This window comes from Acanthisitta chloris, unplaced genomic scaffold (assembly GCF_000695815.1).
Source record: "Acanthisitta chloris isolate BGI_N310 unplaced genomic scaffold, ASM69581v1 scaffold19168, whole genome shotgun sequence".
Taxonomy (NCBI): Eukaryota; Metazoa; Chordata; class Aves; order Passeriformes; family Acanthisittidae; genus Acanthisitta; species Acanthisitta chloris.
In genome coordinates this window covers 4,923-22,242 of record NW_008688924.1, presented here as the reverse complement: position 1 = coordinate 22,242, position 17,320 = coordinate 4,923, and the positions used below count along the sequence as shown (strand labels likewise).

Sequence of the window (17,320 nt, the reverse complement as noted above, 5' to 3'; positions counted from 1 at the left end):
GGCTGAGCCTGAGCCTCTGAGGCTGGTGCTGAGGGGCCTTGCAGGTCTTACGTCAGTGAGTTACCCTCCTGCCAAGTCCAGAGTGCTCTGCACTGAAAATGGGGTTTATGTGGAGAATGAGAGTGTCTGGAGTTGAGCTCTCAAAGAGCTTTGACTTCTTTCTGATGTCCTTAACTTCTCATTTTATCTTCAGTTTTCTGATACTTGTACCCTGAGGTACAGCAAGTAAAGCACTGGGTTGTTTATCACCCACTGTCTGATGAGATTTGTGGAAACTGAGTTTGTTTTCCTCTTCCGTTCTGTCCCCAGAGGCCTTAGTTCTTAATGACCCTGACTTCCAGCATGAGGATTTGAACTTCCTGTCCCGTAGCCAACGCTATGAGCAAGCCATCAGGAAGAGTGCCTTGATGGTGATGAAGTTAAGGGAAAATGGAATTGCAGATCCTGAGGAGATATACTGGTTTAAAAGGTACCTAAATCCAGAGTTTGCTTCTTGTATGTACTTTGATCATTACCAAGGATGTTAGAGTTGTGGTCTTTTCCTCTTTGCTGCCCAAAGGAAGATCAAGACCTGTACCAAATCCTGCTGGAGTCTTTGCTTTGGTGAATTTCAGATGAAAATCTGATTTCATGAATATTTTGTTTCCTTAGATCTTTGACCAGAAATGCACCAGCAGCAATTACACCACATTTGTTATATATGGTGCAGAAACTAAAACATGGAACTTGAAGTCAGATTCTGTTTTTCCTAAAGGGAATAAAAAAATTACACTGAATTACTTCGAATCTGAATAGATCTGATGAGTTTGCAGCTTCTAGTGAAATCTCTTGAAGCTGATTACTTCACTTTGCACTTAGACCTTATAAAGTCACATTGCAGGCATTCTTGAAAATGATCCAAGATGGCTTATAAGTTCTTGTTTATCACTGTCTGTCCTGTCTCCCTCTTCCAAGCTCCTGGTGCTGCAGTGGTTCCCTTTGGCCTAGAGGCTTTTGACTTACCTGATCCGTGACCCTTGAATTAAGTTATAAAAAAAAAAGACTGTCTTTGCATCTGAGTTTTCATTCCTTCCAGAAAGAATCAGAACTTAGCTCCTGATTTTGACATATTTCTCCACTTGGTTCTGTTAAACTCACTCACAAACAGAAACTGTTAACAGAGAGATTACACAGCTCTGGAAGTCCATTGTAACACCATGGATGTGTCCTCTGGCACATGAAAGAGGCAACCACAAGCCCTCTCTGACTGGGTTTGTAGAAAAGCTGCCATGGGCCTCAGGGCATGAGTGTTGAGACTAGTTAATTGAAATCACCTTGTCTGCTGTGGCATTAATTTCAAAGAAATTGGCCTGCACTGACCTGTGTCATGAAAATTCTGGTGGAAGTAAAGCAAATGTTCTTTGGAAAATTGGCACTGGTGGACAGTGATAACAAGAAACAAGTTCAGTGACAGGATTGGGTTATTCAGGTACTGCATAGCTAAAGTTAATCATTAATTTTTTCGACACAAGGATTATCGGAAGTGACAGGGAAAGTTTCTTCATCTATTTTTGTGAAGAAAATTGAGAGAAGTTTATCCAGTATACCAGCTGGCAGATTTCCATGGAGTTTGCAATAGGAACACTCTTTTGGTGGCATCACTGACAATGTTATATGAAAATAGACTTTTCTGAAGTAGTCAAATGATAGGTTCTAGTTTTGTCTTTCCATAAACTTTGGGATTCAGCAATTCCTACCTTTAAATGGATGAAAGCTTAGTATATCATACAGATACCAAGTAATACCTCCATATCTTATGTGATAGGACTGGTCAGGTGTGACTAGTCAGAATTCATCATCCAAACTAAACTGGAACATGACGGAGGCTTAGAATTGATTCTGACAAAAGTAATTGCACCATTCAGGATTTCAAAAGAGAATTGCAATTGCTGCATTTACCATTTTAAATTATTTATTTTTCTATCTACCATATTTATTCTGTAACGACATGGAGAAGAATGAAGAGCAGTACATGAAGTTCTAGCCTAGAGGTGCAGAGTGTTTGCTTTGAGAACTGTACACTGTTAATGTTCCTAGTTTGACTTCTTTACTATGATGTCTGGTGTTGGCAGGGGAGGATCTGGGCTTGCTGCTGCTAAATAGATGGAAGAAATGAAAGGATTATTTTTTCATCCTTTGATTTCATTTGCATTTTAACATCTGTCCCCATTTTCTCTCCTGCTGAGTGTTAAATACATTTTTAAACTCAGGGAACTCCACCCAACTGGCAAAACTAAGTTTATTTCTATCATATATCCAAACATGCTAATTGGTGCTAACCAGAAGAGACTTAATTTGTGTAAAAGCTGTCCTGGAGAAACTGTGTTTGGGTTTATTCATTTTTCCAAAATGGAAAATTGAGTGGATATGAAGTTGCAACTTGATGAAGTTTTTGAATCAGATTGAAGTCTTTGAGTCAGATGTCAAGTTGTATTTATTGTGCTTGACCATCAGATTTCTACCTATGGAAGCTTAAGAATTGTTGTCAATTATCCCCAAAGAGCAGGGACAGATTTACGTATGCAATTTTGGAGAATTTTGAGCTGGTTGTTTTCCTGTAACTTTTGCATACTGCCAGAACATCACTAGGGAACTTTGTGCCATGACTCACCAACTTTATAGCTTGAATTATGAACAGGTGAGGAGAAATGCTGCTTCCCTCAGCTGCCCTGAAGATATACTTGTTGCTGCTGTGACATGTGCAAGTGTTCTCCTCCTTCCTGTTTCTAAAGGGCTTTTTTGGACTCCAAAACATAAGAGGATCTATTAAACATACTTAGAAGCCATTTTAATTGCTTCTCATCAGTCAGTTCTCCTGTGTCCACACTGCAGTTGCTGCTGGGACTACAGCTTTGAAGGCCATCAGCCTAAAAGTGCCAGTGCTTCAGGTTGCTTTTACAGTCTTAACTGCAGCAAAATGTAAGTCAGCATGAAAAATGGGATATGGTTCTGATGTGCAATGCTGCACAGCTGTTGGAAGAGAGCAGTCTGGTCAGTTTTAATTCACCTGCAAGTTTAATTGACCTTCATTGAGGAAAATGGGATTAAATGAAGAAGTGAAAAACAGTTGGGAGAAACTGGGTCACAGAAGAAGAGAAGATCCAAGAGCTGCTGCTGGTCACCAGATGATCCCTGTGTTCATGAGCATTGCATGAAGGTGAACTTTCCCTGTGGGAGTTTGTCCTTATATCTCGTTTTGACACTAAAATTAGGACCTGGAGTAGCTTTGAGCAAATCAAGCCAGAAAAGCTGTACTAGGGGCCCTACTGGCCACTGCTAAATTAGTGTGGAGTAGATGAGTCTGATGGGGTTTTTTGATACAGCTGCAAAAGGAGTTTATTACCATAACATTTGTTAGCGCTGAAGCCCAGTGAGCACAGCTCAGACAAAGCTCCTGCTCCTTCTCCACTGAGATGACCCTTTGTGCTCTTGCTTGAGAGAGTTGCTTCCTAAACTGCAAAAAGCAGAAAGGTTTGCATGCAGGCTTAGTTTTAGCATAAAAGACCCTGTTGTGTGACCCAGTTCTGCAGCCTGTGAGTGGCTTTGCAATTGTTCATGTGGCTCTGGGGCCTCTGAAGACACAGACTTTGCTTCTGTTGTACTCTGTGCACTGACAGTGACTCACCTGTCATACAAGTAAGTGCCTTTTACGGTGTGGGTGGTATTGTTTGCTGTGAAATCTGGAAAGATCTGTATTGCCAAAGCACATATTACTACATATCCTTCTCCCCATAAGTGGATTTGGAGCTGCAGCCTCCTCGTGATGCTGATTGTCTTAGCAGGGCTGACCTCAGACCAGCCAGGTCGTGGGGCATTGATCAAGTGGCAGTGCCACAGTCAGCCTTGCTATAGCAGAGTGCTTGAACAGTTACACACTGCAGCCTTTGGAGAGCAATCCATGTAGGTAGTGAGGATGTAGAAATTGTGATGGGAAGCAGTAAAAGTTTGGAGAAAAAAAAAAAGAAGGGAAGAAAACCTGTTTATTCTCCTGTCACAGCTGGTATCTCTACCTTGTGTCTTTAGGAAAACAGGATTCTCTCTCATTCACTGTGGAGTATGCAGAGATGAACAGTTTCTGCTGTAACAACTTAGTGCAAGAAGCTGTTAAAATGCTGCATGTTCAGTTAGTGAAACAGCATGACCTTCTGACCCAGGGATGTTAAAGCATCCACTTGCAAAATGTCTGTTGTCTTCCTCCTGTCAGAGGAGGTGCTAGTTAAGCATGAGATATCTGACACTTGTGATTAAACTTACTAATAGGCAGTGAAAGTTGCTGGTGTGACCTTTAAGAAGATTTTTGGTTTTTCCTGGAGAAAAAGCCTTCAAAGAAGCAGTGTCTGACCTGTTTTTTTCTGACAGCAAAGCATGTGCTGCACCTTTTCCACAAGTTCTCTCAATGGCTTCTGAAAACACTCAAAGAACTGTTCAAGCTCTTCCCAAGCTGCCCTGAAATGGTGTATTTCAAAGTCAGCACTCATTTTCTCCCTGTAGATTTGTCCTTTCTGGGCCCTGGGAGTAGATGCAGAATAATTGTGCTGCAGGCAGTGAGGAAGCAAAGTGTACTGCTGTTGCTATACAGGTCCTGGACTAAAAGAGTAACCCACTTAGGAAACCACAAGTATGCTGAAAAGTATTGCTGTCCTTGCAGCATTTTAAGGCCTTGGTCACCCTAAAAGCTTCAGCTTTGTAAACGTGTTGCTGTAGGCAGGAGAATATTTTCTGGTAAGAAAACTGTCTGCCTCAGTTCCAAGAACTTGAGACACTGTACCTGCACTCACACCAGCTTAAAGCACAGTTAATACATTCATCAGCAGCATTAGGTTACTTGATTACAATACTTTTGCTCCTGGAAAAATCCATGGCTCATTCAGTCTTGTTCCATTTAAAATAAACATCTTCAACATGCAGGTCAGAGTGCTGAAGAAGCTTTGTCCTGTTCTTTCTCACTGGTTTTCAGAGTGTGTATAGGATCTGGTTTTGAATTATCATGTTTTTCCTCTGCACAGTATGAAATGCCAACCACAAATGCTGCTGTAATGTGACAAAACACATGCAATGCAGGTCTGTGTTGGCAGCAAACTTCAGTATACTCCCTGGGCCGGTCTAAATTCCTGGAGAGGGAAGGATCTATTTCCTTTGCAGGTACCTTGGGTAGGTGGGAGAGCTCTTCTGTTGCAGGTATTTATGCAGAGGGCTCAGTTTTAGCTTGTCTGTCTCAGAGTTTGGATAGAATAAGCATTTGTGTACAGTAGTTGGAGGTGAAGAAGCTGTTCAGACTGCAGAGGGGAGGATGCTGCCATGTACTCCATAGCTTTTCCACAGTGACCCTCACTAGTACATTTGTGTTATGGAGCTCATTTTACTTGGGAATGTACTTTGCCTACCATCATGGCTATTAAAGAATCAGAGCTTTCTCTCATGAAAGAACTTCTGTTTTGATGAAACACACCTAAAATACCTGATTTTCCTTCCATTCCTTCCAGCCCTAGACTGTAACAGTAATTTTAATTGAAGGTGAGTTTCTGATCTCACAACCAATAGCAGCAGCTACAGGTAATACAGAGCTCTTCTGAAAAGCACTGGATCACCTAAGAAGCCTTTTCCTTTCCAGTACATACTGCTTCTAGCTAATAATGGCCTAGCAGCAGTGGATTTATTCCCACCAAGCCTGAGAGATGGGGGAGAAAGTAATTTGGGTTTCATGTCCTCAGTTTGAAGTTCCCCATGAATCTTTGTAGAATAACATTTTTTTTCTATTTACATAGCAACAACAGGATTCATGGGGTAAGGAAAATGACTGGAAGAAACATCTATTTCTCCTTAGTATTGCTTCTGATGCCTCCTTGTTTGGAGGTTGCTTGTGGGATAAAAAAAAAGTTGAAATAGGCAAAGAGATTATTTTTCTTATGCTACAGTTGGAGAAAAGCCTTTCAGGTTCACAGTAACAGTAAGACTGAGATCCAGATCCCTCTATTTCTCTCCTGTAGAACATGCTTGGGCAGTTTTCCTGAACCTTTTGGTCTCCACTTCAGCATGTTTCAAAAAACCATAGAGACCCAAACGACTGATGCTCAGAAGGAGAAGTGGCTGCCCCTGGTCCGTGGAATCAAGATAATTGGCACCTACGCCCAAACCGAAATGGGACATGGTTAGTTCCCTTCAGGGATCAATGGGTAACCTCTTTTCTGTAACTCCAGTGTGTAAAGTGGGTAAATCTAAAAGGGGAAAGGTAAAACAGGTTGGTTAATGGTTGCTGTTTCTCGCCCTGTAGCCAGACAGCTGCCTCATGTCACATCCTGACAATCCCAGAGTTCCTTTTGGTCTTTTCCAGCATGCACCTCTTAGCTGATCACTGCCTTGGTAGTTGTTACCTCTGGTTTAAGGTGGGGAGATTGTTCTCAGCACTGGGAGGCTGAATTTCACTGGAACTGGTCAGCCCATGTCAGCAAACAGTACTGCGGGTTTTATTTTTGCCTGAATTTGGGGCAGGTGTGTCTCAGAGTTCTCAGTGCCTGAGTGGCTTGCAGGAACAGGTCAGGTGCATTCCTTTGGGTGCAGTGGAGCACGGTGAGATTGTGCAGTTTGGGCTTGAAGGTGAGGTATGCTTTGCCCTAGGCACTTTTCTTCCAGATGCTACTCCATTGCAGCTGTACAGCTTCAGGAAAAGGTTTTGGCTACAAAGAAGAAAAACATCTTATTCCTGCTATTGTTGAAAACAGCTTTCATGGCTTCAAGTGGAAAAACATGTTATGGATCAGAAAACAGTCTTTTAGGCCAGAACCTGGACTTCTGGCTGTTAAATACCAGCAAGAATAGTCTGACAAACCAAAGACTCCAGTGCTTGTGCTGGTGCCTAAACTTGGAAAGTGTGAGGTGTGCAAGTCTGGACACTGCAGAAGCTGAGGGTAGTGCCACTTGCCTGGCTGTTCAGTCCCAGCTGCTCTAGAAGATTCCACAGAAGAAATCCTGTCCTCTGCTCTGCTTGGGAGAGGTGGAGTGAGCAAACCTCGCTCAACACCGGAATCTGAGACATAACTGGATGGCAAGAATCAATGCCTGCTGGCCTTGTTTGCTCTCTCACACCATCTGCTTTAAATCAGTCACATCCACACTGAACTGATTTGTGATTTCACATGAGATCATTGCACTTTCTTGCTTGGTGTTGGTCTGGTTTCCTTACAGTTCTCATGATGTTTGATGGTAAATTAGTATTTTGACACTAAATAGAACTAATAAGGTAAAGTAAATATACTTTCTTGCTGGCCTTGTTTGCTCTCTCACACCATCTGCTTTAAATCAGTCACATCCACACTGAACTGATTTGTGATTTCACATGAGATCATTGCACTTTCTTGCTTGGTGTTGGTCTGGTTTCCTTACAGTTCTCATGATGTTTGATGGTAAATTAGTATTTTGACACTAAATAGAACTAATAAGGTAAAGTAAATATACTTTCTATGCTTGAGTAAATGCAAACATTTTTTTTTTGCTGTGAATGTTGAGGATCTGACTACTTCATCAGTACTTCTGCAGTAATTGTCACTGAGCTTTGCTTAATTTAATCCTGATGTTTAGAAACTGGTGATGGGGAAACAGACCTGTGGATTATTGAATTGAACCTTGGCCTGGATGGGTAGTTACTTAGTTTTATGGTGGTGACTACCTATGTCATAGCCTGTGTTGATTTTAACCCGTTCCATGGTGAAGAAGTCTCTAAAAAAAAAAAACTCAAAGAAAGAAAAAGCACAAACAGCAAAAGGGAAGGAAACAGGAAGGAGCAGTGAAAATACTCTGCTGTTTGTCTGGTTTATAACTGTTGCTGGTACATAAGGATTTCTCTTCACTCATTGACTGTCACTGTGTTCTTATCACCAGTACTGAACTCACTTAAATCTGGTATTGCTGGTATCTCCTTAGCCCCCTGTTGAGCTCAGTCACTGTGCAGTCAAAAGCCTTAGGAAACATTGCTGCTGGGTTTGTTACATGGTTAAATTCATTTGTAGGTGCCTGAGAATACCAAAGAACAGAACTGCAGTCCTTGGGAAGCTCTAGGGATAGAGCTAGTTCGTGTTAATGTGTGCATAGAGAACATAAGGATGCATTGTTCCTGCTTTGATAAGAATGTCAAATGAGCTTGAGCCAAGCTCAGACCAGTGCTCGTTCCATAATGCACATCATTTAAATGTTGATATTCCTGCTAAAGACCAATTACATTGTTCCATACATGAATAGGCCAGATGGACAACCTTTGTACAGCAGGTACTGATCCTCAGTCTGTCCCCAGTATTTTAATGCTCAAAGCTATCAATATCTAAAGATTTAATGAGCATTTAATTGTTTATACTGAAAAACCTAATAGATCATAGAATCAGCAGGGTTGGAAAAGACATCCAAGATCACCGAGTCCAACCCTACCGTGGTCACTAGCCCATGGCACTATGTGCCACATCCACTCTCAGCTTGAAAATCTCCAGGGATGGTGAATCCACCACCTCCCTGGGCAGCACATTCCAAGGCCTGATCACTCTTTCTGTAAAAAATCTCTTCCTAATATCCAACCCAAACCTCCCCTGGCAGACCTTGAGTCTGTGCCCTCTTGTCCTGCTGCTGGTTGCCTGGGAGAAGAGACCAACCCCCACCTGACTCCAACCTCCTGTCAGGGAGTTGCAGAGGGTGATCAGGTCTCCCCTGAGCCTCCTCTTCTCCAGGCTGAACACCCCCAGCTCCCTCAGCCTCTCCTCATACTTTACTACTTCATAGTGGTGTTTCACAGAACTTGAAGGAAGAGTAGTTCTAATGCAATGTTTAATTGGAGATAATTTGTGCTGGTGATTTACAGATTGAAAAATGTTGGCTTTCTTGCCAAGTTGTTCATGTTCACAACTTTGACTTACACATGCAGAGCACTGTCCTTTTAAGAGAGCTTTTAAAAATAGCACTAGTTGAGTTGGGATGTAATATACACTAGTTGTGTCTGATCTTTGGCTAAAAAAACCCTGAAGTAGTGCAAACAGTTAGGACTTTGCTTTTTTAATAGAAGAAAACTCAGTGAAAACCTAACTCATTCAGCTGGATAAATTGGGACTTCTACCAGGTCCTACCCTCAAAATATAGAAGTAAAAATTAAAAAGTGAACTTCCTATCTGTGGGTGGAGGCTCACTGCATCCAGCCAGGTCACATCCTCAGCAAATTGGCATTTGGCCTCAGCCCATTTGGTTTAGGGATGCTCTGTTTTCCAAACCAGAGAGAAAGGCTGGTCTGGCTTTTGGTTTGGATTGATCCTCTTTTTTTTTTTTAAATCAGTCATGTTGCATCAAAAATAGGGGAATGTTGCAGATGCATTTTATGTACGATCAGAAAGAAATGCACTGCAGCAAGTTCATTTCACAGTGAGTGTAATTTCTTACCCTTGAGGCCTGAGAAAAGGACAGTGCTCTGGATTCTAAAATACACTTGCTGAATTCTGATTTGCACATGAATCATTTGTTTTTCTTTTTGTCTCTTCCTGAATCTCCACCATGAATCCTCATGCTTGCTTCCCTCCCATAACATCCCCTTCACACTCCCATCCCATGACAATTCTTCACAGCTTTGTTCACCGTGGACGGCCTGAACCTCTGGACCTTCATCTGGGCATGTTCCTCCCCACCCTTCTCACCCAGGCAACCCCAGAGCAGCAGGATCGCTTCTTCATGCCTGCCTGGAACCTGGAGATCATTGGCACTTATGCCCAGACTGAAATGGGCCATGGTACAGTACATTCACTACATGCTATCTCTAAGAGTGGCTTTGTCTACAGAGCATTCCCTGCCTGGGGGAAGTGGTGTGTGTGTACCCCATGTGCAGCTGTGGTTGTAGGGAGAAGTGGACAGCCTCTGAAATGTTGAACAGAGCATTATGCCATGTGCTGCTTGCCCTTTTTTTTCCCTCCTGTGGGAGAGTTTGATGTTTGTAGCTCTATACATGAGCACCCTGAGTGCTCCTCGTGCCATGCAAACCAGTATCATTATTGCCCCTGGCCCTGGTGCTGTTTGGTGGCATCTGTTCACTTTGCACTTACTGTTTTTTCCAGTGTGATTTCTGCTCTGCTTTACTTAGTGTTCATTGTGAAGACCAAAGGAGAGAGCTTTAAGCTACTGAAAGAGATGCCAAAAAAAATTAAAGAGTTGATTGTCACCTTGGGATTGACCTTGGATCAGAGAACACATGGATGACTTGGTTCCAATGCTTGTGTTTTGTGGGGAGCGTTATTCCCCCTTAGTACACTCCCATGTGTTCTTAACTGACTGAAAAGTATTGGGGTTTTTTTATTTCTCTGTCTCAAGCAAAGTTTGTTTTTTGTTGCTCTTCCTTTGCTTTCAAGCTTTGAAATGGATTTTGATAACTCCAGCAGTATTGTGATTGCAACACTTCTAACCCAGGTTACAAAGGGAGGCTATTATGCCTTGGGAAAGTTTAATTTTGACATCTGAGATGTCAAAATTGCAGATGAGAATTATTCTTTAAAAATGAGAAGGATTCACCTTTGTGCTGAAGTGAAATATAGAGACTGTAAGAAGCATTAAGTAACTGCAAGTCTGAGGAGAAGTGAGGTTTGAAGATCCTTTACCAGCAAAGTAAGTCTGTGTTGAGCTGCCTGTGGAAGTCTGCCATTAACTCCATGCTTTGGGAACGTGGTTTGCATCCAGGTGATCTCCTTTCTCATGCTGAAGCTCTTGTCCTGCTCTGTCAGTCCAGACCCTCAGCAGTGTTCACAGCTTGTCTGGTTTAAGCAATTAGGCCCAGTGATTTTGGTTTAAGGCTTGCAGGGACAATGCCTCTGCTCTAGACAGGTGTGTGTGAAGGAAGGAGTTGGGGGCAGAAGACAAAGACTGTTCCTGGAATTACCTCCATCTTTTTGCAGTCTCTTCATCTACCTGCACCAGCACCCTGGCATACATGTGCCAATGCTTTTGGAGCTGTGGATGATCTTGTTTGGGAGGAACTGCTCCATCAAGTGAGGAGAATGTAGGCCTGATGGGGGCATGAAGAGGTGATGGGCACTGCTCATTTCATCCTATGGCTGAGAAGTGTTTGGTTTTGTTTTGCAGTTAGTCAGATTGCATTTTAGTGATGTTCAGGTGAACATGTTTGTGTGGAAGGTTTTACCTGGGAAAGGGCTTCTGGTGTGTGACAGCAAAAGGTATCAGATTGGAGGTGCTTGGAAAACTAGTCTTAGACCACTGGGGGGAGAAAAAGGTCAGCATGTTTTCTGAGAATTGGCTTCAGTTCCCAGAATATAGTTTGTCTCTCACTTACTCTTCCTTAATTGGTTGATCTTTAGTTCTTTATGTAGCCTAAAAGCAAAATTAAAATTCAAACATTACTACTGGAGTTCCACTTTCCATTGTCCAATTCTGTCCTTGTCTCTGTTTTGTGACTGACTTTCTGCCAAAGCAATGTGTGTGTTTGTTTTCAGGGACTCATCTTCGGGGGCTGGAAACTACAGCCACCTATGACCCTGCGACGCAGGAGTTCATCCTCAACAGCCCCACGGTCACCTCCATTAAGTGGTGGCCAGGTGGACGTAAGTGCAGTACTGGGTGTCTAAATCTGGAAGAGAAGAAACTGTAGGGTGATGTCATGTGGGTTATATCTACAGAGTGAGGATTGAAAGTTGATCCAGAGAGCTGGCTGGAAGCCGGTTACTCTTGCACAACACTTATCAGAGCCTACTAAAGCATTATCTGTGTGCTCTGGACTGTTGCTCAGTATCATTCACACTGTGGATTTGGTGTCATTTTTGATTGGTTCTACCAACATCTTTATACTTTCTTCAGCTTCCCTGGCAGGTTTGCCAAGGGCTTGGTGGTGTACAGTCAAGAGAATTGTGTTGTGCAACTTCCATTGACTTGAGCAACACTGTCTAGATCTGTACAATTGGGGTGTTGCAAATCTGGTTTTCTAATGCATGATGTGGTTCAGGTAATCCCAGATCCTGCTTATAGGAAGGACTCTGTGTATGTAAGTATGTTTGACTGTGGCTTTTTTTTCCCTGACTCCCACTCCTGTTGCAGTTGGGAAGACATCAAACCACGCCATCGTCCTGGCTCAGCTCTACACTCAGGGCCAGTGCAAAGGGCTGCATGCCTTCATTGTTCCCATCCGGCAGCTGGGCACACATGAACCTCTGCCAGGTACAAATTCCTGTTAAGGGCTTGTGGAACAGCTTAGATCTGTCTCTCCCTGGCTATATACAACTGCTGTGTCTGAATGTCCATGGCTTATTTCACTAGCTGATTTCAGTGAGCAGTTGGTAGGTCACAGAGCTTAGAGTCTTTCTTATGGCTGAACTACCACTGAATCATCTTTCCTGTCATGCCTTCAATGGGAAGTTTAGTTTGGGATTTGATTCTGCCCCAGTGTCTCCCAGCTATGCAATCTGTGAGGCAGCAGGAAAGAATAGCTTTTGTCGTTGTTTAGCCAGAGGTGAGCTGGGTGAGCTTTAGAGACAGCTCCTGCAGCAAGTGGATAGCAGGACTGCATGGAAATGATGGAGATTCCCATGTTTTGATGTCCAGTTGTTGTGGTGTGACCCATCAGGCACACAGCTATTCCCCTCACAGTGGAGTGGGGGATTGAATCAGGAGAAAAGGTAGAACTTGTGGGTTGAGATAAAGACAGTTTAATAGGACAGGAAAGGAGGGGGGAAATAATAATGCTAAGAAAATGCAAATCAAGTCATGCAGACTGTGATTGCTCAGGCAGTCCCTGAGCAGGGGGTGCCACCCCTCAGCTGACTTCCCAAGGTTTTATTGCTCAGCATGAGACCTTATGGTGTGGAATATCCCTTTGGCTAGCTGGGTCAGCTGTTCGGGCTGTGTCCCCTCCCAGGTGGGGTCAGCTCTCCTGGCTGTGTCCCTTCCCAGCTGGGATCAGCTGTCCTGGCTGTGTCCCCTCCCAGGTGGGGTCAGCTGTCCTGGCTATGTCCATTCCCAGCTGGGGTCAGCTCTCCTGGCTGTGTCCCTTCCCAGCTGGGATCAGCTGTCCTGGCTGTGTCCCCTCCCAGTTTATTGTCCCCCCCAGCCTCCTTGCTGGCAGGGCAGTATGGAAACTGACAAGTCCTTGACTTGGTGCAAGCAGTTCTCAGCAACAACTAAACCATCAATGTGTTAGCAACATTGTCATCCTAAATCCTAAGTGCAGCACTGTACCAACTACTGGGAAGAAAACTCTATCCCAGCCAAAACCAGGACACCGCTTTCTCATCAAAGAGATTAAGGTCCCTGTTAGCTACTCCTAACACTGCCAGAACTTGCTGGAAAACTAAACAGTCTCCTGACTGGAGAAGGCTTAAACCTCTCACGTGGTGTTTAGTTGCTGTTTCTTAATGTGAGTGGCTTTGTGTGTGGCAGGTATTACAGTGGGTGACATTGGCCCAAAGTTTGGCTATGATGAAATGGATAACGGCTACCTGAAGATGGACAACTTCCGGATCCCTCGGGAAAACATGCTGATGAAATATGCCCAGGTAAAGCTGTGAACTTCAGCATCTGCTGTTAGAAATGGGCACACCAAGTGCTCCTGTGGGGTTGAATAGTGTACCAAAAGGATTGTGGGTTGCTTAAGTGCTGCTTGATGAGTTTAGAGTTTAGGTGAGTTTAGAGGCGTGAATATGTGGAAGGGAGGAAACTTCAAAAATCAACAGGCTGTTTTTTGGGGGGCTTTTTTTTGGTAGGTTGAACCAGATGGTACCTATGTGAAGCCCCTCAGTGACAAGCTGACCTATGGGACCATGGTGTTCATCCGCTCTCTGATCGTGGGCGACTCGGCTCGCTCGCTGTCGCGCGCGTGCACCATCGCCATCCGCTACAGTGCCGTGAGGCACCAGTCTGAGCTGAAACCAGGGTGAGTGCAGGAGCAGCCTGAGGTGCTGGGGGGAAATTCTCAGGTACTGGAGGGAAGAGGGACTGTGGTTGATGTTTGCTTTTGGCACTCCATAGTTTCAAATCGCTGTTTCAGCCTGGGAAGTGAGTAATGTTTCATTCTTAAATCCCAAAACGTCCTCCCCTCAGAGGGTTTTGCTGTGTGGTCTCACATAGACTGGCTTGATACAAGGGAGAACCTACTTAGAGTTGAATGGGATTTCTGCAGCTGTTTGCTAGGCACTGGCATGCTAACTCATCTGTGTTCTGTTCCAGGGAGCCAGAACCCCAGATCCTGGATTATCAGACCCAACAATACAAACTCTTTCCTCTCCTGGCGACAGCATATGCTTTTCATTTCGTGGGAGCCTACATAAAAAACACCTATCATCGTATCAGTGGGGACATCAACGAAGGGGACCTGAGTGAGCTGCCAGAGGTACTGTGTCCTCTGGAAACCAGAGGGGTGTTTGTGGAATTTATGTGACATTTCTTTACACCATGGAAGAAAAGGTATCAAGCCTTTTGGGCTTTCACTCATGAGATGTTTTGTACTTGTGTACTTTTGCGCTTTGTGTGTAGTGTCAGAGATTCCAAGCCCAGTATGTGCTGGTGACTTCTACTTCTCTATCTGCATTGTTCATTTAGCCTTTTAAAAAAACAGGGAGTAACGCACAGTGAGAAATCTACTGTGAATACATTTTTTTATTAAAGGTGATTTTTCCAGAATGATGGTGTTTAGCTTGGGAGTTACACCTGGTCTTATGCTTGTGCTGTAGCCTCTTGATGGTTCTTCTAAGTGCTTAGGGTAGAACAGGTGTTGATCAAAGGTATCAGTAGTGTACTGAGGGATTAGAGTGGTAGAATGTTAGTTTCCTGTTAGAGTTTCTGTCTGACAACCTGATGTGACAACAGGCAATTGAAAACAGTCCTGTACATATAATACTATAGATAAAATGTACAAGATACATGTAATGATCCCTAAGGTCTATTCCAACCCCTTAACATGATACAATGTGTAGAGAGACAGAAAGTGTGGTGTACTCAAAAGAGAACATGTACAGAGGTTTTCATACAAATAGTTTGACTCAAGAAAGAGAGAGAAACAAGACCCTGTGGGAAAAAGCTCAGCAAAATGAGCACACAGAGAAATACACTCTGAGGGTGGTGAGACACTGGCACAGGTTGCCCAGAGAAGCTGTGGCTGCTCCATCCCTGGAAGTGTTCCAGGCCAGATTAGACAGGGCTTGAGGCAACTTGGGCTAGTGAGAGGTGTCCCTGCCCAGGGCAGGGGATTGGTAGAAGAAGATCTTTAAGGTCCTTCCAACCCAAACTGTTCTGGGATTCTTTGTCCCATTTTTTGTGGGACAGTGCAAGAATAGGGTTGACTCTACTTTTTCCTGGGAGCTGCAGGATGTAGCCTGTATGTGTGCCAGCCAAGACTGGAAAATAAATCTGTATTATCTTTGCTTCTGTCCATCAGCTGCATGCCCTGACAGCAGGGCTGAAGGCATTCACCTCCTGGACGGCCAATGCCGGTATCGAGGAGTGCCGCATGGCCTGTGGTGGGCACGGCTACTCCCGCTGCAGCGGCATCCCCGACATCTACGTCACCTTCACCCCATCCTGCACCTATGAGGGAGAGAACACAGTCATGATGCTGCAGACAGCCAGGTATGGTGGTGGCTCTCCACAGAGACCTTCCTGCCTCGGCAGTACTTGGTCTTTGTGGCTTGAAGTGATGGGCAGGAGTGTCCTGTATTGCCATGAAACTGGTGGCTCATGTTCCTGTCCCTTGCCCTATTTTTGACAGAAAATTATATGACTACAACTGTTCTTTCTAGCATGAGCCTAGGTAAGGTTGCATGGAGACCTCATAGCAATGTTCCAGTATCTGAAGGGGCCTACGAGGAAGCTGGAGAGGGACTCTGTGTTAGGAACTGCAGGGATAGGACAAGGAGTAATGGGGATAAATTGAAAGAGGAGAAATTTAGGTTAGATACTAGGAAGAAGCTTTTCCTGTGAGGATGGTGAGACACTGGCACAGGTTGCCCAGGAAAGTAGTGGCTACCCCAACCCTGGCAGTGTTCACAGCCAGGTTGGATAAAGCCTTGAACAACCTGCTCTGGTGAGAGGTGTCCCTGCCCAGAGCAGGAGGTTAGGACTAGATGATTTTCCAGGTCCATTCCAACCCCTTAACATACTATGAAACTATGAATAAAATGACTTGTCTCCATTCAAAGAGCTCATGGATAAGAGTTGCTGTCTTGTCTTTTCAGATTCCTTGTCAAAAGCTACACCCAGGTTAATTCTGGGCAGCAGGTCACTGGCATGGTGTCCTACCTGAACGACCTCTCCAGGCAGCGCATTCAGCCTCAGCACGTGGCTGCCAGGACTGTGACCATGCGCATCAACGATCCTGTCAGCTTGGTAGAGGCCTACAAAGCACGTGCTGCCCGGTGAGTCCACACTGGTCTGAGCCAAGCACCAGTGAAACTGGGTGTCTTGGGAGGTGGTAGTGCTGCACTGCCCTGGTAATGATTCTCAGGGTGTGGTTTGCAAAGCTTTGATCTGTGTGTTGCTCTCAGGAAGTGACACACTTTACTGGGCCCAGGTTAAGCGTTAAGTGCTTTGAGGTTGCAGGAGGCTATGCACAGCCTGCCTATAGCCTGGTGACTCTGCTCCCCCTTGCACTTGGAAATATCTTATTTACATGTAAAGAATATTCAAATACTTATGTATTACTTATATACAAGTACCAGCATTGTACAAACTGCTCAGAGATCTCTGGAGAGAAACAATGCTGATATTCAAGCCTGTGTGAGGGAAGTGTGAGAGCAGAACAGATGCCTACCTGTGTGAAGTTATTCAAGCACCACATGTGCTGTCAGGTGTCCTCCTGCCCCTCTGTAGCTGTGTTGTAGCTGCAGCAGTGTTTGGTGTTTTAGAGGCACAACTTCACTGCAGTCAATGCATTCAGTCCTGGCACATGAGAAGGACTCAGAGCTCATGTGCCATGACTGAAATTTGTGTGAGTTCAGTATACATGTGGGATTACTGTGTAAACTTTTTCTTCCTGCTTTGAAACAGGCTTGTAGAAGCTGCAGCAAAGAATTTACAAGCTGAGCTGAACCACAGAAAGAGCAAGGAGGATGCCTGGAACAGAACTTCAGTTGATCTCGTGCGAGCATCAGAGGTCAGTGATGTGCCCGCTAAAGAAAAGTGCTGTGAGAGCTTCCCCATTTCTTTGTGATGCTGACTGACCTTCCTTTGGTTTCTGCAGGCTCACTGTCACTACGTGGTGGTGAAGCTGTTTGCAGCAAAGCTGTCTGAGGTCAGCAATGCAGCTGTCCGTGCTGTCCTGACTGACCTGTGC

General features: G+C 44.3%; 1 protein-coding gene across 1 annotated transcript in view; it reads left to right on the top strand.

Annotated features, from left to right (window-relative positions):
* Positions 1-309: 309 nt before the first annotated feature.
* ACOX1 (acyl-CoA oxidase 1, palmitoyl) overlaps positions 310-17,320 on the top strand; it is a gene marked incomplete at its 5' end in the record, with an annotated part of 19,687 nt that continues 2,676 nt past the window's right edge. Inside the window, 11 exon segments of the mRNA XM_009081232.1 lie at positions 310-469; positions 6,027-6,187; positions 11,499-11,606; positions 12,097-12,216; positions 13,435-13,550; positions 13,758-13,927; positions 14,221-14,383; positions 15,428-15,618; positions 16,224-16,403; positions 17,035-17,140; positions 17,228-17,319. Coding sequence (XP_009079480.1) covers positions 310-469; positions 6,027-6,187; positions 11,499-11,606; positions 12,097-12,216; positions 13,435-13,550; positions 13,758-13,927; positions 14,221-14,383; positions 15,428-15,618; positions 16,224-16,403; positions 17,035-17,140; positions 17,228-17,319 — 1,567 coding nt within the window.